Source organism: Amblyomma americanum, chromosome 4 (assembly GCF_052857255.1).
Source record: "Amblyomma americanum isolate KBUSLIRL-KWMA chromosome 4, ASM5285725v1, whole genome shotgun sequence".
In the NCBI taxonomy this organism is placed as follows: Eukaryota; Metazoa; Arthropoda; class Arachnida; order Ixodida; family Ixodidae; genus Amblyomma; species Amblyomma americanum.
In genome coordinates this window covers 99759170-99780488 of record NC_135500.1, presented here as the reverse complement: position 1 = coordinate 99780488, position 21319 = coordinate 99759170, and the positions used below count along the sequence as shown (strand labels likewise).

At 51.0% G+C, this 21319-nt stretch overlaps 2 protein-coding genes across 33 annotated transcripts in view; both read left to right on the top strand.

Annotated features, from left to right (window-relative positions):
• LOC144128176 (mediator of RNA polymerase II transcription subunit 25-like) overlaps window positions 1–2992 on the top strand; it is an 86185-nt gene extending 83193 nt beyond the window's left edge. For 31 of the 32 annotated variants that reach the window (XM_077661305.1, XM_077661292.1, XM_077661311.1 and 28 more), the window contains one exon: window positions 648–2992. In XM_077661305.1, the coding sequence (XP_077517431.1) occupies window positions 648–845 (198 nt within the window). In that variant the 3' untranslated portion in view covers window positions 846–2992. The remainder of the gene's footprint in view (window positions 1–647) is intronic. The other variant, XM_077661283.1, reaches the window with a different exon arrangement.
• A 4936-nt stretch (window positions 2993–7928) lies between these two features.
• Window positions 7929–21319, top strand: part of Mob2 (MOB kinase activator 2) — a 98918-nt gene continuing 85527 nt past the window's right edge. The window contains exon 1 of the mRNA XM_077661280.1: window positions 7929–8083. Within this exon, the coding sequence (XP_077517406.1) occupies window positions 8079–8083 (5 nt within the window). The 5' untranslated portion in view covers window positions 7929–8078. The remainder of the gene's footprint in view (window positions 8084–21319) is intronic.

The window sequence follows — 21319 nt, the reverse complement described above, 5'->3', positions numbered from 1 at the left end:
GTTCTCAGGGTCACCTTAAAAAATCACCCTGGTCGTGTGATGCTGTTGTAGGCCCAGCTTTGGTGGGCTTAGCTGTGGTGGGGCAGGCTTATGTGTTTTCCAGGTTGGTTTGGATTTTCTGTTCCACTGCTCAGTCGGCCGTACACTTCCTCTCCAGCCTCACTGGTGTTATATCTGATGACCCTGCCAGTGCCCAGTAAAGGAGCGGCATGGTGCATTTTCACTGTGGGAACCAGGCCACCATGCTACGTTTGTTGTTTCTTGTTAAAGTGGCAGTAGTCACATGAGGAAAATTGTCACCAGCCAGGAAATGGTGTGCAGGAAATGAGGCAGGCACATGCAGGGGAGTGTCGTTAGTTTGACCTTCTTTAATTTAAACTGCTGGTTTATTTGTTCTAAACCTTTGAAGTTTGAAACCATTAACATCGAATGTATAAAAAGGGCCCTTTTGATTATGAACTGCTCGTAATTATAATGAGTTTAAACTTTACGGTTGTCTTAAAGTTTGATTGTCATGAGTTGACAGTAGTAGTAGTGTCGGGCTGCCTCCTGCCGCATCATTATTCGCACCGTTGTGTGCGTTTGGCGAGATGGTGTGTGCCAATGGGTGGTAACCTGTGGTCTCCTGCTTGTGTGTGTGTGTGCAGCAGATGCGCCAGCAGCAGCTGTTGCAGAACCTGCAGCAGCAGTCCACCATTCGAGCGCAGCTGGCGAGTGGGCTGGCCATGGGGGCGCCACCGCAGGGTGGTCCTCCACCTCCCCCGCAGCAGGGAGGTGGTCCTGGCTGGGATGACACGGCCTTGCTGGACCTGCTGGGTGGTGGGGGGGGACCCCACAATGGGTAACGCCCCTCCCTCTCCCCCCTTGGCGTGAGTGGGTACCTTCAGCGAGGAGGCGACCATTGCCGCTCGTCTTGCATCACAGCCAGTTTCGTCCCCAAGGCAGGTTTCAGAGCGCAGGGCAGCGAGGCGATTTTGTTTGTGAATGTGTTGCTCTTCAGTGTGAGGATCTCTGCGAATAATTTTTTGATCACCCCGCTTTTCGGTTTCTTTTTCCCAGCTATAATCCTCTCTTCCTTAATTAAAGCAAAGGTCAGAGCACATGTGGGTGAAAGGCACCCTTGAGCGCAAGTTTTACGGTCGAAATGCCGGAATCTCAGGAGAGAGCCATATGCACACGGACTAAGGCCAATCATGCTCTGTGTTTGGAGCCGTCTTATTGCTTCTCCTTCGAAAAGCGGGCCATTGAAACGTTTGATCTGAAGAGAGAGTGGAGGAGTACCGCAGTGAAGTGCCCACACTCGTTTGGCTCGGGGCCAGATTAGCTTTTTGCAAGCTTGCCACTGTGAGCAGATGATGCAGCACAAATGGCGACACTAGTCCTTTCGCACCTCACCCCATTTTACTAGAGGTGCGCAATGAATTCTTCACTTTTGACTGGTGTACTGCACCTTGCTGCAACTGCTGGTGGCAACCAGGAGATGAAAGCGTGGCTGTAATACTGGCCGGCATGTTGTTAAATGGTGTCACTATTAGGAAACACAAAATGCCTCTCTTTTGTATTCACTGTGTCTGACAGCAATTACCAGTTGTTTTTGGTGGGGCAAACAGATTGTGTGTCAGCCTCCAGTACTCACACTTTTTAAGCCTTCCAGCAAGTTTACAGGGATGTTTTCTGTCTAGCAGAACACCTTTGATGCTTCCTTTTTTCTGTTATTGTTGTTGTTTTCGTTGTTATTGTCATCCCAGGGCTTTGTAGAAACAGTGCTAAGCGCTGACATTCAAATTGTGCGTAAGGGATTTTTGCGAGGCTATATACACCCGTCAGTTATTCCCATTTCCTCCTGAACAGTAAATGGGGTGCAAGTTCTCTCTCCCGTCATTGGAGTGGCGGGCAATGGGGCTCTGTCAGAATAGTGCCACTGTCCGGCGCACAACTTTTAAAAGAATGCGAGGCCTTTCCTGTCAAGGTTGCTAGCCTTTTGTGTTGTCGATAGACTTTCAACTCATCAAATCACTGTGGCATTCCGTTGAAAAGTATGCGTGACTCGGTGACCATTCAGCTTAAAACCATTCCTCCATGTTGTTTGAGTCTGTGGCTTCAGAACTGTACAGGATATATAGTATAGAAATACTGTACAGACTTGTAATAACCCTTCTTTCTTCCATCCATATACGTTACAAGCATGACAGAATAATATGAAACCCGTTGTGTAACCCATCTGACATATTAGAACTTAGAAATTGGGTGGGTTGTTGTGTTTGCGAGAGGCTGTATCGACCTTATCGCCAGAACGGTTTCGCATAACAGATCTCTCAGTGTTGATGCAGTTGCATGCAGATTGGAAGAATGTTCTGATTTCCACTTGGTGATACTTCAAATGGCCGACAGTGTCGCAATGCACTATGCATTATTCAGGCAGTGTTCTGCACACTTTTTTTGTGTATGTATGTATAGATTATTTTGATGTGCAGTGTTGGGCGACCAAGTGCACTCTTTAAAAGCAGGTTATACAGTGTGAAAGGCTATAGGCGAATATAAGTAGAGCAAAGCAGCTAATGCGCTCAATAGAGGCCCTCCAGCCAACGGTGTGAACCAATTGTCATGACGTTGCCGTTAATCCAGTTATCTTGAGTTAATCGCCTTGCACCTGCCGGTGTAAAGGGGTTGACCACAATGTCATGAGAATCGGTCGGTCCCGTTGGCAAGAAAGGCCTCCTTTGGGCATCATAGGCTGTTTCGTATTTGAGTTGTATCCAACTGCGGAAGATGAGAGAGACTGCCTGCAGCATTAAAATGAAATTCTCTTGTGGCAGTGTTGCACATAATTAAGCTTGTGTGATGACTATGTGTGAGTGTATTGCTCTTTGTAAATTCCTCTTCATGCATTTTCAGCTTGAGCTCTGTGCAGGGCTGTTGTATTATACAAAATGTGTCTTTTTCACTGGAATAAACGACGCTTATGCGTGTAATTGTACAAAAAGTGCTTGTACTTGTGCTTGTACGAGTCAGTTATTTCCACTCTTGAGGGGTGAAAGGGTTAACAAAGCAACAGGCCTGTAACAAATGTTATGCTTGTGATGCTTCTGCTGCATGGGCATGCTGACATGGCATTTGAGCCGAACGACATTGAAGTATCGGATTTCAGACTTCATTAGGTTCTGTAATGCTTCACGAGAATTTTCAAGCAAGGTTCAACATTCATTTGCTGTATTGGAATGGCACTGCTAGTTTCAAGTCTTACTTGGTTAAGTTTAGTTTTGCCTTCAAAGCTTACTCTTGCACCCCACAAGGAATGTCACTATAATTACAGCCACCAGTTGTTATTAAAAAGACAGTTTGCATCTCCTCTTATATTACCTTTGTTTTGTTTTTGTTCTTTCACTGATGATTTATAAGTCGTGCATTTGACTACATGCTTTTCTTTTACTGCTCGTTTTGTGTGGTCGTTTGTGACTATAAATGACTGAATGAATTCCTACTGACCAAAGCTTTAGCTTGCCTTGATGTTGGTGCAAGCGGACTCCAAAACTACTTGCATCAATAGCCGAACCCAACAAAATTGAAGAGCAACTGCATATCGTGAACTGCGGCAGCTGCCATATTGTGCGGCCTCATTGGCCCTAGTAATTCAAGAAAAAAAAGGCATGCAGTGTGTGCTACAATCATTAAACAACATATCTACCTATGTACATTTTTTTCCAAATGACAGTGTTAAGGTTCTGCGCCCTTATAGTATGCGCTTGCATCTTGAAGTGCATTTGAAAGTCGAGAATGTCAGTGCAGCAGTTTGTCTACATGAAGTGCATTTGAAAGTCGAGAATGTCAGTGCAGCAGTTTGTCTATATGAATGACACTTCAACCAGATGCCTTAGAAAAACCTCGTCTTGCAGAAGACCAGCAGTTGGGTCGAATGGCGTTCATTTCTAAGGTGTTCAGGATGCCTGTGTAGAGAGAGTATTAGACATAGTGACCTGAACCTGACAACACATCTGACGTGCAAAGATGCATGCATGCACTTTCTTGCGAGTTCATTGCTGCTGCTACGTTGATTCAGTGCGTGCCGTTCTTTAATGGTACAGTTCTTCAGGTAAGGGCCCTGCTAGCTTTGTATCATTGCACTCATCACTGAGCAGCCCAATCTGCACTACCCCTTTAAACTCTGAATCCGTTTGCTTACTGTTTTGTTTCAACTGCTGTGCATGCCCAAAACAAGTGCTCATGCATGCATTCAGCTGCTTTTGGACAATTCTTACTTGACTGCCAGCAAGCTACGGTGCACCCTGACAGAGGTAGATAGAGAAATAGTGTTATTTTCATTATTTATGCTAGAGTCGTCTGTGTTTTCAGTGAACATTACCGATGTGGTCCCTTCAATATATTGTGCGGTGTGTTCCGTGAATGAGTTCAGCATGTAGGTTGCTCCACCAGGCTTAAGGTGTGTCGGCGGTGAAGAGGAAAGGTTGGGATTGAGCTGCATAGGTGACCGAGCTGACGAATTGACGCAGCAAGATGGCACAGTGTACAGCTAATGGGTCTGATGGCGCTTTACTTTTCGTTCTTTTGAAGAAACTCCACATATTCGCTATTGTGAAGACTTGCCAGTCGGCACTGCAGGCGGTAGAAATGGATTACAGTACTAAGGAAGGAATCGTTAATAGCCTGTGCTGCGGTGGTAAAGTGTAGCACAGTTTCTGTACACAAAATGTCGGGAGCAGCAAAAATTTGTTACTTCTCTTAAGAGCGCTATACACGGTGCAATATGCAGCTAAGAACCGATGCCGGGCTGTTTTAGACCTGGCAGTACTAACGCAACAGAAATCCGCCATTACTGTTCGAAGTTAGGCCTGTTGCAGTGCCAGCGCGTGTTGCGGCAATGCTTGCATCCTTTGCTGTGACACATACTAAGTGGCATACTTTTACTCTTCAGCCGTGTATCAGTGTTGAGGTCATTGCGCAATTCTCTTCATGCGCGCAATTACGCACTGGCGTGGCACCTTGATTCGCGAGGCCAGTGGCAGCACGAAACTGCATGGTTGTTGTGTGTGAGGTGTCAGCGGCAACCTTTGGCTTTTGGCCTTGCATCTGCATTCTTGGCTGCCTTTCAAGGATCCCCATCAAAATGGAGAGTGAGGAGAACTGGAACTGTGTATTGGTACTGCTGAAGCTTGCACATGGAGCCACATATTGTTCCACTGACAGTTCACAATTACTGGCCCTGTGCCACTTCTCCCATCGCGAGTGTCAGCAGAAGCAAAACCTATGCGGCTTATCAGCGTCCGGCGACTAAACTGATAATTGAGAACTGTGCCATGCTTTCAACAAAGTAGCCACCGTAATTCCGGAGGAACGCATATGTATGCCAGCTGCTCCAACTAGTCGATGCGCTTGCTCGAACTGCGAGCCTATGGAACAAATAAAATTGCTTTGGCATACGGCGATTTCAAGATCAGAAAATTTCAACCACCTTCGTTACTTGAGGAAAAAGGGAAAAGGAAGCCGTACAATGGTATCAACGCCTGCTCTTGGGAGTCCTCCCCACAACGCCTCTACTAATTCTTCGAGGACGCGGGTCCATGGGAAGACTCCACGGAAATAGCACCGCTGAATTAATTAATGAACTTTATTCCAGTCATCATGGGGCCTCACGGTCCAGGCGCAGCAATTAGGAGGGGGGTGCCTCCTAGCCGGCTCTCGGGACTGGAGACTGCGCAGAAAGTCTTGTAGTAAGCTGTCTCTGCCTGACAAATGATGAGCCTTTGCTGATCCGGGTCATGGCTCCGGATGAGCATTTCCCAGGTGGCAACGTCTGGAATGCTTTGTAATTTAGCCCCAGGAGGATCATGACACTTCCAGATTGAGTGATTTTGCGGAGTCATTCTGTGACAGCTACTACAGAGCTCAGGCTCGCCAGTGTCTTCACCATGTAGTATAGAGTACGGAAAGAATTTGTTGACCTGAAGCCTCCTCCAGGCCCTGCACTCCTTTGCAGTGAGTGACCTATCCGGAAGTGAGAGTGTTCTCCTATCCAGTCTAGGTGTTTCAGTTATTTCTTTATACGTCATGAGAGGGTCTTTATTCCCTCTCAGGGGCACTTCCAGAGCTGCTCGGATGTATAATTCTCGAGCGAGGCTGTGAGCAGCCTCATTACTTGGTATGCCCTCGTGAGCAGGAACCCACGTGAGAGGTATCCTCTTAGTAATTTGGCGGCTTGACTGGAGGTCTGACCACCCCCTTACAAAAGTTGTGAACAGCTGCCTTATTGTCAGACAAGATGATCTTGGCTTTGGTACTGACGCACGCTAGAGCAATAGCCGCCTCCTCTGCCACTAACGCATTCCTATTATTGATGCTACAGTTGCTTCCTCCGGATTCCCATTAACGGTGGCCATGACCGAGGTGCCATCGGATCCACAGGCTGCGTCGCAGAAGGCTATGTTACCGGCGGTGCCCGGGCGAGATTGTTCATTATTCTACGAGCTATATGTTTTCTCCTTTCTTTATCATGCCCCGTGTGCATGTTCTTAGGTATACTGGCAATTTTGAGATGCTTCCGTATGTCTAAGGGGATTAGCTCTGCAGTGTTTCCTCTCGCTCACCCTACGTCATTTAGGATCTGCCTGCCTGCTGTTGAGCAGCTTAGCCTCCAAATATCCGCTTCTCTTACTGCCCTGGTGATCTCCGCACAGGTATTGTGGGCTTCCATACTAAGCAGTTTCTCCGTTGAGGAGTTAGGTACGTGGGATGCCGAGAGCTCTTTTGTATGCATTTCGTATTAACTTGTCTATTTTCTCCTCCTCTAGCTGACTAAGATTAAAAAATGGAGTCGCGTATGCATTCCTACTTATGAATGCTTGTACTAGTCTCAGGAGACAGTGTTCTTGCAGGCCTTACCGCCACAACAAATTAAAACCTGCCGCCAGCGCGAAAAGCAAGGCGCCGCATGCGCGATCGCATGGCGACACGAAAGCGCACGCAGAGAATAGTGCCACTAGCGCGCGTAGCATGTCCGCAGACGCCGATCGGTGGCGCCGGTGTCCTATTCACTTTAAGGTGCTTCGCTGCAGCTGCAGGCACCAAATTCACCCCTGGCGCAATCAATTGAATTCGCGCAACAGCGAGCTTCGGGTTGGCAGTTCTCGCAGGTTTGCGCTGTGTTTCGTGGAACTCTCTTTCCACTGAAGAGTAGTGGGGTGCCGCGGCTAGCTCAGTGCTGAGCACTCGGCTACTGAGCCGCAGTACCCGGGTCTGCCCAGGTTCAAACCCGGTAGCGGCGGCCGCGCTTCGATTGAGGCGAAACGTATAAAGGTGCCCGCGTGTTGTGCGATGCCAGTGCACGTTAATGATCCCCAGGCGGTCGGAATTATTCCAGAGCCCTCCACTAGCACCTCTTTCTTGCCTTTTTCCGCCTTCCCTCACGGCGCGGTTGATCGTATCCAGAAGCGAGGTGGTTTCTGCATCTCGTATTTCCTAAAAACTAACATTTTAAGACTATTACTGCCTCTTTTCCTCAAAAACAATTGTTGCCTCAAAAAAAGAAGGAAGTACCGTTTCAGTAAGTAAATAAGAGCACGTATTGCTAGTGCTTTTTTTTTTCTGGAATTGAATTCGAATACGTTTAATAGCATATTTTTGTTTGCGTACAGTAAGTCCTCAAAAACATAATCTGCTTTTATTGATTGGTTTCGCGGTAACCTGAATCTGTAGGCTTTTGCAGCCTAAGGTGTATCAGCGCGTTGCATACGGGCGAAAAAAGAAAGTAGTGGTCAAACACACTTGGGAGACGCTTTATAGCGATACCAGCGCCGCTGTTCCAGGTCTTCCCCTTTTCTGTTTGCCCCGTTGGACGCACTAAGGCCGTTGAAGTCAAGTCAGCTGATTTTAGACAGGTCTTGCCATCTGTCGGCGGTCCGACGTAACTCGCGCTCCTGTGCGTGAAGTCGGCCATGTTGAGTGTGGATCGGTGTAGCCGTCGTCGAGCCGCCGTTGATGAAAAATCTTTCCCGGCGGTAGCGTAGCACCCAAACGCCAAGCTGGATAGGCTACCGGAATACCTCCGCGACACCGTCGACTGGTTTATGGGGTAAGCCGAGCGCGCGCTGCCCGTGTCTGCAGCCGCGTTTTCTGTCAAGCGCGCATGCCCTTTCTGGCTGCCGTCCGTTCCGTCCCGCGAGAAAAGGTAACACCGCCGTCATGCAAAACAACAACTGAAACGGGACACTTGGACGGCGATGGGAGGCAACGATGAGCAGTGCTGGACCCCGCGACAGTCCCCTGAAGTGCATGCGGGTCTCTGAAAGGGCCCCGAATGCGAGCACCTGTCCGCCTAATCGGCGTGTCGCCAGGCAGCGTCATATTCTTCCGGCGTCGCTGGCTGTTTCGAACGCGGTGCTCGCCTTTCGAGCGGCTTCGCAGGGCTGTCGAAGGCGCCAGGACATCGCGGACCGGATGCACGCGTCTTGAGGACTGCTCTGTTTTTGTCGCCTAGCACCCCGCTTAACCTCTGATCCGAGCGAAGAAAATACAACAAAAAGAAACAGTGACATCCCAGCGAACGCCAGCCGTGCACGAAAATTTTAGCACTGCGCTTCGAAATGAAAGAAAACCGAACGTGTTTTGTTTTTTCCCGTGGTTTTTCTCTCATTTTTTCTTCCGTCCCCGGCGAGCAGTGTTGTGTCGGCGGGTACGGATACTACGCGGGCAGCGGAGAGGTCATTTTCGGTGCTTCGCCTGTGAGGCCTGCCGTGCCGAAGGAAGAGCGGCTTTCAAGGTCTGCTGGTTCGCTGCGAGGGAGTTCAGTGTTCTCCAGCCAGTTCGCTTTTGTAGCTGCGGCAGCGTGAGCATTGTGCGCACCGAGGGTCGTCCGGCGGCGTGCACTGGACGAAGAGTTGTCTTGACGCGATGCCTCCTCTTTCCTTTTGTTGTCGTGCGCGGAGGACGGGGGGCGGCGTTTCCCTTGCGCCGCTGCTGTTTTGTTTCGGCTCGAAGGCGGCCGTGGCGGTCGGTCGGTCTCGGTGTGTTCCTTGCTCGCAGAGCGAACTTCGGCGCCCCGTATCTGGGTCATGCGCGAGAAATCAGCTGGCGATGCGGTGCCGAAACGAGCAGTCGAAAGAACCGCGCGCTCTCGCAGGCCGCCAATGCACACACCTGGCGCCCGGTGTGTTTGTTTTTGTCGTCACGTGTGGTCAGATAAGCGGTCAAAAGAGGAAACCTCTCGCGGCGGCCGGCCTGTCTCATCCTTTCGCGTTGATGTCACTCGAGGTGGGCTGCATTCGAACGCTCCAATTCATGCCGGCGGCGGTGCTCAAGCGTTGGCACCAAAAGGGTCTTTTCTGCATAAGCGATTCGCGCGGCCAGATTGCTCGTCTGGGCGGTCGTTAAGGGGACGACCCCCCCTGAAGCGCGTCGTACGGTCTACTACATCCTCCTTCCTGGATGAAAAGCGTGGTGCGATTCCTTGGCACGCTGTCATCAATAAGACGTTCTCGGTTCCCGTATCGCTGACGATGTGGCCGTCTCTAGCCAACGACCGTTTAATGGGCGTCCCGTTTGCACGGCGTTGAGCGTGCGCGTTCTGTGAATTTATGGCGCAAGGTAGACGTTCGGGCAAGTCGGTTCGACATGACTGCACACCACAGTCGTGGCGCAAACACGGCGAGGGAACGCGCATCTGAAGCAGTCCCGATTGCGCGATGTGACATTCACAGCTGAAAGAACAGGCACTGCCGCCGCTGTATTTTTTTTTTTCGTTTTATTGTCATCGGAACGGCTTCAGGCCTCGAAATATTGCTTCGACCGAGGCTCTCGCGTTGCGAGCGCCTGCGTTGGTTGTCGCCGTAGAAAAATGAAACAGGTGATCCACATATTGCGTTCACGCAGGTGTGTGCAGGAGAGCAGGTCCCCGTGCCTTTGTCAGCGCTCGGCTTCCCTGACCTGCAAACAGTAATGTTATCACCAACCGGTCCAAAGATTGACGCGTCCTTCGCTTATGTTTTGTGACTGAAATGTCCTGAACGTCATCTGTAAAGACCTAAATTTCTTTCCGAGATCTTAGCGAGGACATTACACTAATAAGCCCTCTAGAATAGGAATCGCCTCCGCTTTCTTCTGTCACTCTGTGCGTGCGTTCGCCTTAAAATTGCGTTAGGAGAGAGCTGTGAGGGAGAGGGGAGCGTTGCGCAGCCCTCCCGGTGGGACAGGGATTACCGTGATGCAGAATCTGCCGTTTCGGACTCGCGAGTCCTGCATAAATAAATGCCTGCGTAACGAGGGTTCTAATGTGTTCTCCAGCATACGTGCAGTGGTTTGCAGCCATCGGAAGTGAAAGGTGTGTGTGTGTGTGGGGGGCTCTTCTGTTTAGTTGTCAACGCATTCGTGACAAGTCTTTGCGCTGTGGACAACAGTTTGTACCTTATTGTCTGTTTTGAATGTGTTACAAGATGGGAAAAGGTAGGAACATTTCCGTATTGTTTGCAGCCCATCTTGGAGAGAATTCTTTATGCGGCGATACACCTCGCTGTGGCAGAATATTGATGATGACTATAGCAGCGTGACTGTCATGGCGTAATAACGGTGTGGTTACAGATGGGTGATGTTTACAGTCAGAAAAAAAAAGTCGCATTGTGAGTCACTTTGGTTGAGTCTCGTTAATATCCTGCTTTTGTGCCGCGGTCAGAGTTATCTCTGACGCTGCGTGTTTTTCTACAGCTGCACCTCCAACTCTACTCCGGACATTGCGTCAGGTAGTGGTTCATTTTTTTTTGTTTACTGTTATTCTGTGGGAACCAGGTGTTGTAGGGGGTTTCACTGTGCGGGAGACAAAATAAACTACAGGACATATGGCGCGACAACATGTCTTCAGAATGGAATGATTCTGAGGCTGAAAATAAATTTGTTGTGAATCGGAGGTCGTCAGTTCGATCAGCTCGAGCAAACCGGGAGTTCCAATTAAGAAATTTCCAATGTACAGTTTGTTTTTTTCCGTGGCTGGATGTATCCTCTCTGCCCGCACCGCGAGTTTTACTACGGGTTACGAGTTTTACTGTGTGCATCGACGTCATGAAAGCTGACTGTCAGCATTTAGTGTGGATATCTTTTAGGGGACTAAGTGTCTCGGCGCAGGCTGTTCGCGTTTGTGTTTTCAGTTCGTGCTAACTTCAGATGTGCGATGGTGTGCAGCTCTCGTTTCTGCAGTTGTGGACGAAGCGCGCTGATTGCGTGCCTCTGAGCGTTTATCGGTTTCAAGTTATCAACCCGCCAAAGATCGATTATTTCTTTTCTTTTTTTTCTTAACAGAATTGTATCAAGGCCCATCTGCCGCGCAGAAACAGCAACAACAAACAAAAATAAAATTAACCGACGATAAATGCCATTGGTGCGGAGAGGAATGCTCCAGCATGTGGGCTCAAGATTTCGTAAGCAACTTGCGTCGACGTACTGAATTCATTCACAGCAATGACAGTTTAGTTCGCTTTCTCAAATTAATGCTTTGCATGTTTTGTAATTCATTAAGTGTAATTCCAATTCTATTTCCAGTTTTAATTCCAGTTCGCAACGGGCGTCAAAAATTCAGTTCGTTATTTGACTCCTCCCCTCCCCTTAGCCCCGCCGCACCTGGAAGTGTTTCGCTGTACCACGTTATTTTTCCCCGCGTCGCCAGGCTTAGGAGGAATATGGCCGCCGCCGTGGACCAATGCTACCAGAACAGTGAGAGCGAGAGAACAAGCATTTATTGCAAAAAAGGAGACCGGAGCGAATTGCGGTTGGGGCCCTCAGTCCAGGACTCCAGTAGCTTACGCCGACGCTTTGGCGGTGGCGACTAGCGCCTCATGGTGTTCCAGGCTGCCGCTGGACAGCGTCACCTCCCGATGCTGCGCACAAATTTGCAGAAAATCGGCGAGAGGGTCAGCCCCCCCCCCCCCCCCCCTTCTCTCCGAACGCCGTTAGGCTGTACTCTAGGACATACATGCGCATGCTGCTACTTAAACGAGATACTCCAATCACTGTTTAAAATTTTTTCCGAGTGTTCGTTCACGATATCATTGAAGCGGGTTCTGCCAACTATGCAGAAGTTTATTTTGTCCTCCATAATAGGACGTCACAACGGCAGATACGCGGGGCACCACGGACGTGACGTGAGTGTAGTGCCGGAATAGGGGAATTTCAGTACTCTGAAAATTTTTTCCAGTGACTCGGCGCTTCCTTCTTCGTGACGTCGCGAACCCCCCCCCCCTCCCTCACACCCCACTGCGCACAGACAGACGGACGTCCGGTTTTCGTTCGCGTGGTCGTTCTAATGCTTACGCATTAATAATCTGATCCAGCATCGAACTGTCGGATCCCAAGACGGACTGACCTGTCGCTAGAGCGCTAGCGTGGAACCCGACCGCGGCGGCTGCGTTTTTATGGAGGAAAAACGCTAAGGCGCCCGTGTGCTGTGCGATGTCAGTGCACGTTAAAGATCCCCAGGTGGTCGAAATTATTCCGGAGCCCTCCACTACGGCACCCCCTTCTTCCTTTCTTCTTTCACTTCCTCCCTTATCCCTTCCCTTACGGCGCGGTTCAGGTGTCCAACGATATATGAGACAGATACTGCGCCATTTCCATTCCCAAAAAACCAATTGTTATTATTATTAAAATTGAAAATTGGTTTTGGGGGAAAGGAATTGGCGCAGTATCTCTCACATCTCGGCGGACACCTGAACCGCGCCGCGCAGTAAAATTGGTTTTTGGGGAAAGGAAATGGTGCAGTATGTCTCACATCTCGGCGGACACCTGAACCGCGCCGTAAGAGAAGGGTAAAGAAGGTAGTGAAAGAAGAATGGAAGAAAGGTGCCATAGTGAAGGGCTCCGGAATAATTTCGACCACCTGCGGGCGTCTTTAACGTGCACTGACATCGCACAGCACACGGGCGCCTTAGCGTTTCGCCTCCATCGAAACGCGGCCGCCGCGGTACGGTTCGAATCCGGGAACTCCGGTAGACACGTCAGCCCAACACCACCTAGATTAGTACGGCTGCTGTGACGTGTGTGTGCCTCTGCTGGTTATATATACCTCGTCTTCCAGTGCAGCCGCGTTCGCACCGCGCCTGCGAGTCCGGCGGCGCCCGAGGCATCAAAACTCTTTACAATGGCACAAAAGTGCATTAATATGCACAGCGACGGAACAGCTAGAAATTCTGCTTCGACGCTTCACGGACATTTCGCCATCCATCGTCCGCATGCGGCAGTGAGACGCCTAGGGGTGGGTTTTGCCTAGCGTTGTTTGGAGGTGAAACGCTGACAAGTGCGAACCTGTACCCAGACTGTGAACAAACACATCGAACGGTTGCCGTGTGACACACGGCCGAACGTTTGCACTGCTGTCCAGATAGACGGATGCCTTTTCGTTTCGTTTGCGTCATTGTTTCGCGTCGTATAAGTGTCGTGTGAACCTGTGCGCATCCTTGTTCGTCGACGCGCAGAGGAGCGGCGACCGAATAATCGGCCACCATTGTGCATTGTTCGAACACGATCGCACAACGCGGTCCGGGTTGTAGGGCGGGATGTTTGCCCGCTGCAGCAGCGCCTGCAGCGCGCGTTGGCTCCGGATGACATCGGTGGCGTTCGTGGCGTTAGCGTTGCTGGCCTGAAATTGCGAACCGCTTGCGTAGAAAGAGCGTCAGTTGTGGGCTCTAAACACGAATACGCCCATATGGCAGTGAAGGAGAAGTGAAGAGCTTCCTCCGTGCTTACTCCTTTCAGTTTATATAAAGTGTGGAACGCGTTCTATAGCGCCTTCGGCCAGGGCAGGTTCATTTTTGCAAGAAACCCGAATTTCTTTCAATTAAACGGCTCGAACAAGTAACGTTCACTGCCGATATTATTTCGTTGCAGAACCTTCATAATAAAACAGCGCAAAAGACGGCGTACCAGAGAAAGGAGAACACTGGCCCGTCGTCTTTTGCGCTGTTTTATCGTGAATCCATACCCACTATAGCCCCACTCAACGTTTTTTTCGACTCTCAAGGTTTGTTCACATGCAACCGATTAAGGCCGCCGCGGTGGCTCAGTGGTTATGGTGCTCGGCTGCTGACCCGAAAGACGCGTTTTCGATCCCGGCCGCGGTGGTCGAATTTCGATGGAGGCGAAATTTTAGAGGCCCGTGTACTGTGCGATGTCAGCGCACGTTAAAGAACCCAAGGTGTTCGAAATTTCCGGAGCCCTCCACTGCGGCGTCCCTCCTAGCCTGAGTCGCTTCGGGGCGTTAAACCCCCACACAGCAAAACATGCAAGCGATTGAGCGTCGCAGCGAAGGTTTCCAACTTGTTGGAACCTCGACGACTCAAAACAGGTTTTTGCGCCGCGGCGGCAGGATTCGCCAGCGTTTTCGCTTGCACGTCAAACGGGCATCGCGCTTTTTCGTCATCCGTGGTGTCCATTCTTCTGTCTGCAGAGCGGCCGTCTGTCCTCGGGCGTAGGGGAACGTCGCAGGTTTCCCGCGTCGTCGTCGTTCGTGGTGGACGTTGTTTGGTGGTTGGGCATAGTTTACACCTTCCTTGGCGTGCGTGCACTTCTTCGGTCGTGCCTTGTCGACGAGAAAAAGACGTCTCTATCCGACAGGTGGCTAAGCGCAGCCGGGTAGAGATGGCACGAATCACGAGCGTGGATGGACACGCCGCGAGGCTTGTTCGCGCAGCGAGCGGCTGGAATTATACGAAGGCTATAATATAACAGCCGTAATGCTTCGAAGAGTCTACGGGAAATGTTCGTTTTCTAGTAAGGTAGGGCTGCGCGAATGGGGCAGGACAGTTGAAAGAGACCTGTCCTTTCCCATCCGCGCAGTTTATCTGTTCGTTTTACAGTTGGGGCGCGCGGTTCGAATTTCGCAGTGGGACTTGTCTGGAGATCCCTCCATCGCGAGGTTAGGGCCCGCTCTTGTCGATTCCGGTTGTCCTCTCCTTGACGGGTCATGCGCTTATCACTTTATACGATGCTATAAGCCGTGTGCATCTATCATGTGCATACAAATGGTGAAATTGCGCCTGGAATGACACCCTTTCACGCTCTGTTTCTAGTTTTGTAGGAAACGGGTGTACAGTACTCACGGATTGAAATAGGACATTCGAAGCGCAAGCCTTGCAGTGCCACGCAGGCATGTGGTAAACCACAGGCCGGCTCGTTGGCGACTGGAAGGAACAATTCTGCTTTGTAGATGTTCTCCCCCTCGCACCATACCACAATGCACCACCTTGGTTCCATGAGCATCTACGGGCGGCGCTCCATGAAGCGACGGCCACGCGCTCCGAATGTCCTATTTCAATCCGTGAGTACTGTACATATTTGAATCATTGGCTTCGTAAAAAGCCCTCAAATGAGGTACGCGTTTGTAGCTCAGTCTTATCGACGTATTATAAGGCTTGCACAATGGAACTGACAGTTGCTTCAAGATGTATTCCGGGGCAGTTGACTGATGGAAAGCCCAACAGTTTTTCTGATTTTAATATTCCCGCCAAGATAGCTCGCTTCAAGCTCTGCACCCGCACTTGCAAGAACGAACTCCAAGGAGGCGTTTACTGGCGAAAAATAAAAACACGCCGTATGGTTTGTTTTGTAGTTCGGTAATAATAGTTTCTGAAATAAATGGTACGCAAGTGCACCGCTGTATGTGTGCCGCCACTGGAAGCAGGTGGAATAACTGTGCCCCGCTGTTGTAGTAATTGGGTTAACCGGGCTTGTTGCTTCACGACTTGATCATTTCAACGGGCAGCTTCCCTTGACAAACTACACTCAAGATCGTATAAAATTCCGTCACGGTATATTGAGACTGTAGTCCGAGTTCCGCTGTATCATCTTCAGTTTCCCTTTAAAATTTTGTCCAGAATTGCGCGCACCCCCCCCCCCCCCCCATTTTCTCTTGAGCTCTTCGTTTCTTTCTACGTTCATCACCGTACACTCTAAACTCGAATACGCCTATAGGAAAGCAAGCTGTCCTCTAGAACACTCCTTTTTGTGAAAGGGAGTGAGCCTTACTCCATTTATGCTCCTTTGTGTGTAGGGTGTACAGTGGCCGGACCCCCATCGCAGGCAGGCGGGCCGTTTCAGTAGAGGGCAGCAATATAGTGACAACCAGGGACATACGCGTGAGAAGGCAGGCGTGTGCCGTTCAGCCAGAGTTGTTCGCCCTTATCGTGTATGGTCGTGCGCGTGCAAATAAATCGGTCAGCTCGGGAAGCTTTCGCTGGCGCTAACAAAAGGGAGGTGACTCACGCACGCATCCTGCGCGACATCGGCGATCGCCCGTTCCGTCCCTTTGCGGAACCGATTTAGCGAAAAAAACAACCCGAGGTCGTTGCCTCCGCATGTGCAAAGCACTCGTCGGCGGAAGCCGAGTTCATGCGCTCGCCAGCTCATGCGAGGACAGAAAATTCACGTGCTTATATTCCAGTCCAGTAATTAGTGCCCAGTTATTGCTTAAAATGTTCCTTGCGGTAAAAAAAAAAAGGGAAGGTGCGCTAACTTGAAACCCGCCGCAGTGGCTGTGTGTTTAGGGCGCTCGGCTGCTGATCCGGAGTTCCCGGGTTCGAACCGCGTTTCGATGGAGGCGAAACGCTAAGGCGCCCGTGTGCTGTGCGATGTCAGTGCACGTTAAAGATCCCCAGGTGGTCGAAGTTATTCCGGAGCCCTCCACTACGACATCTCTTCTTTCACTCCCTCCTTTTCCCTTCCCTTACGGCGCGGTTCAGGTGTCCGCCGATATGTTAGACAGATCCTGCGCCATTTCCTTTCCCGAACGACTAATTTTGAGTTGGTTGTTGGGGAACGTGTAAGCACTGCAGTGACTCTGCAGCGATGGGACACATTCACAGACGTCGGAAAGCGGCATCACTGAATGAACGGGCAGTGGTGAGGAGCAGTTGAACTCCTCCCTTCCGGGAGTCGCTGAGCGTGCGCGCAGGTTTGTTTCGCCGTCTGGCACCACCTACTTCGCGTTGGGGGTCGCTACAGGGCGACAGGTGCATACGAGTGAGCCAAGTATGCGCTCGCTCTGTAGTCTCACGAGATTCATGGTGTCTCCAGGTGCCCTCACAAAGATTTTCATTGGCAGTGGGCGGGAAATTGTGCAGGCAGCCAATCGAAGTGTCACCATTCTCACTGGGGGATGGTGAGAGGTCTGGGTTGTCTCCCCGTTCTTGTTTCTGTGGTTTGGAAAGGGCGCAGTAACTGTCTCACATCACGGTGGTCACCTCAACCGCGCCCTGAGGGAAGAGAGGAAGGAGGGAGTGAACGAAGAAAGAGGTGTTGTAGTGGAGAGCTCCGCAATAATAGACACCTTTAGCATACTCCGTACCGTGTGGAGTACCGGTAGCCAGCGTGCCGTCACTGCGCGTGCGAAGATCGCCGAGAGGCCGCCAGATGGCGCCAGGTACCCGGCAGCTATGATAATCTATGATAAATGTAGGGGAAGCTCTTTGTTGTTTGAGGCCAGGACGGGAGTTTTGCGGATTAAGACATTTAGACTCAGCTACCACGAGATAGGCACGTTGCGCGGTGCCAAAGCTGCACTCGCTGTATAAGGCATGGCATCGTGAAGGTGCAGTTCCCAAAAAAAAAAATCTTGGGCCTGCTGAAAGTTATACTTTTTTTTTCGTCCCACCCCCCTTCGCGACTCGCCTGCAGCAGCCGGGAATCGAGCCCGCGAACCCATCGAGCCCATCTCGACCGCGTCGGCGTATAAGGGGGGGAAGTTTGTAACCGACGCCATATCAGTGTCGTCGGGAGTACTGTTTCAGCGCCGGCTGCACGTCGTAAGGAGAAAAGGTTGCCACGTCGCCTTGTGGAGCGCACTGCGCCACCACGTCTTCACGAAGCATAACGCCACGTGTGGCTATGCCCTAAGACAGCTGAGGCGAAGCCACGCGTATTGCGCGTACTCTGTCGCGAGCGACTCCGTTTGAACGCGATTTTCATGGACGCCTGGGAACAAATATGCGACGCAGTATTTGACACGTGGGCCGACCCGCTCTCTCAGTTCTCAGTGGGCATCAGGACGCTTCCGTGCCCACCGCTGACTGCGCATATATACCGAACGCGTCGTGGCTCTGGGGCCTCTCTTTGCCTGACGCAACGTGCCTTCTTGCGAAACTGGGCGCCGGCCTGCTCGGCATCCCGTGCCAGAACTTTATGTTGCTTCCCCATGTGACGTGTCATCCTGAAAATAACGGGACCGTATTGCTTTTATTATTTCTCCCGGAGCCACTGCGGCGTCGGTGCGCTGCAGAAATCCCGGTAAAGCGCATAAGAATTAAGCTTATCTTCTGTAATGAGGAGCCGTGCAATGCCTGCGTGGACCCGTAGGAGGATAAGTGATCCATGAAGAGGATTAAGTAGTATAGCGGACGAAAAAAATCATCGCTAAAATACGGGGCTGCTTTGGGAAATTGCTAGAAACGCAATTCTTGAATTTTCCGGAATAGCAGCTCGGGCATATCCATTTGGAAGTGAGCCGCGCAAAACATAGGACATAGGCGTAGGCAGGAGACAAGCGCGTGTATCTGAGATTTTTTTTAATGGCGTCGGTCACCCCACACCCGGTAAGTTCTCACAGTGTCTCGCCCCTGGACCGCCAGTCTTTGATATACAGCTGAAGCCACATATAACGTCTGCAGTTTTAACGAACACTCGCTTATTACGAACGATGGTGGCGCTACCGTCGAAATATTCATTAGGGCAACGGGACTGCATGCTTCTGAGATACGACGAATAACCGCGGCGATGTAACTCGGAGGCGCCGTAGGCGAGGTCCCGCAGTCGGAAATCTGAAGCTTCCGGTAGGCGCGCAGATAAGAAAGGGTTGGGAGCTACGCTTTCGTTCGCTGCGGGCCGAACACGAGGGCCTGGATAACGCGTGCAGCCAAGCAAACGGTTCAGTGGCGCGATGGGTATTGCGCAGGATTTGCTCGCCGAGTGGCTTGTTGAGCTCGACCATGACATAGAGAAGAGAATACAAGCTCGAACTTGTGCGTGATAACGCTACGACGCACCACGTGTTGCCTTCTCTAGCTGTGGTGACAACGTTCTTCTCGCCTCCAGCCACCGGACATGAGTGTCATCCACGTGCTCCAGATGCCCTCCCTATCATCTGTCCATCGTCCAGCTCATGCTGATAGCAATCCGTCCACCAGACAGCCATGTTCCAGCTCGAATATCTTTGTTCGTTGCTGTTAAAATGACTAAGGCCATGTGGACGAAAGTCTGCGGAGTGCATCAGGAATTGCTTCCGTAAAGCATGCTTTATGCATGTTGCAATTATACGACTGAGAACACTGTTGAATATCTGCGTGGTTAGAGGCATGTGGATTTGTAGCGACGTGTTGTTGATGCACAGATGGCCGGACATGGTTTAACCTGAGATGGCTTCGTATAGTGCGGATCATGAAAGTCAATACTCTGACGAAGACTTTGTACGCGAAGCACGAGTGCTGCCCGACTGTAGAGAATCTGATAACAGTGACGAGGAGGCCATTCTACCACTAGTTGTCGTAAACGTTTTGATCATGATTGGTTATATCCTGTTCTTAAAGCAGCGTAACAGTTGGCACTGCCGCCCTGTGGACTATTCAGTTAGGGGGTCGGCTCGACCTCTACAGGCGGGTCCTTTGTTGTCTTGTTTTTATGGCACACGCGCGCACCCCGCAGCAGCGAAGGTTGGCGTTGAAATGTGCCGCCTCAGTTAGTTTATTCCCGGGGAGCCGTGGTCCGGCCTTGTGCTGTCGTTGGGCAATCGTTCGAAAATTAAATTGTGGCCGCTTATGCCTGGACGTGGGCGGCGCTGTCTTCCCATTTCGAATGTCTCGCCATGTTTCGTGCTTTGCGCAACGTTATATATACACAACAGCAACAGCGGCGGCTGCATTGCGTTCGCGGTGCTCGCCCACGAAACGGCGCTGTGGGGGCATCGCTTTGTTGTTGTTCTGCCTGCACCAGCGACGCCTCGTTATTAAATCAGCGCGTTGTCCTTGCGCAAACGGGCACCTGCGCTTCGTAAACGGCGGGACCCGGTGCTCGGGAAGAAGGAGACCCGTGTCGGGGACGTTGCGAAAGCGAGTACTGCGTCCGCTTATATACGTTGTGGCCCGCATCTTCTTGTGTACCGCGACTATTGCAAATTTATCAGGGGAAAAAGCTGCGGGGATACTTAAATCACGTTTTAAGAATGCGAATGCGATGGCATTAGATTTCACATTTGCCGCAGCTTCTGTTGCAACTTCTGTGCGTGTTTGCGTCACGTTCTTTGCAGTTGTCGATCCGTCAGCCGCCATATTCGGACTGCAGCGGCAGTGCCATGTATCTGCAGTGTTTTGATGGTGCTGGCATTTGCATATGTCAGATTTTCTGATTTTTAAGGCGTGACCATTGAGCGAAAACCCGTCTGTCTCTCTTTTTTCCCTTCCCTTGTGTGTGGACACTCCATGATACCGAAATGTAATCCAATTATTGGTCGCGCGAGGCAACGCGGATCGCACAAATTCCACCGGTGGCAGCACCTGCCTTCCCGCGGGGCACTTGCGCACCGCTTTGCCTGCTGCACTCGGTATGATGACTCTCATCGTTGTTGTACGAAAGTTAAGTGCAGAGACTTAAGGAGCGCGGGCAGCGGCGACTGCCTTCAGGAGTGGGGCGGCGGCATCGGCTACGTTGAGCCATGGAGAGGTAGAATTGCCAGCTCCGTTGCATCGGGTTACATCACGCCACAGCGAGCGGCGACATGCGTTCACATATTCAGCTGGCGGGCTTACGCCTTCTCACACGTAAGCAGTTTGAAGTGTCTCAGCCTACCTTTAGTGCGAAAGCGGTAATCCGGAGGTTCAGAGCGTAGCAAAATCGTCTGTTTGTGTACCTCACGAGCGTAGAAAACAAGAGGCAGAAAAGGAAATGAAGCCGGTGACTGGGAGCCGAACCTGCGGCGGCGCGAACCGATAAGCTTCAAAGGTCGCTGCGCGAGCGCATTAGGCTATCACAGCAGTTTTGTTTTAACGCGAGAGCGTTAAGGAGCTCGTGTCGCAGGAAAGTCGGTGTCGTCGGCGGCGTTGGTCGTGAGCGAAAAATCGCGCATCTCGGTGGACACCGCAACCGCGCTGTAAGGGAAGGGGTTTTCCTTCCCTTACGGCGCGGTATGGGTGTCCAGCGAGAATTGTGAGACAGGCGTCGTTTCCTTTCCTTAAAACCAATTTTCATTTCATTTTCCTTCCCTTACGGCCCGGTTCGGGTGTCCACCGAGATATGTGAGGTAGGCGTCGCCGAACGGGCGATGGCATTCCGTGCACTCCTTGGCAACGCT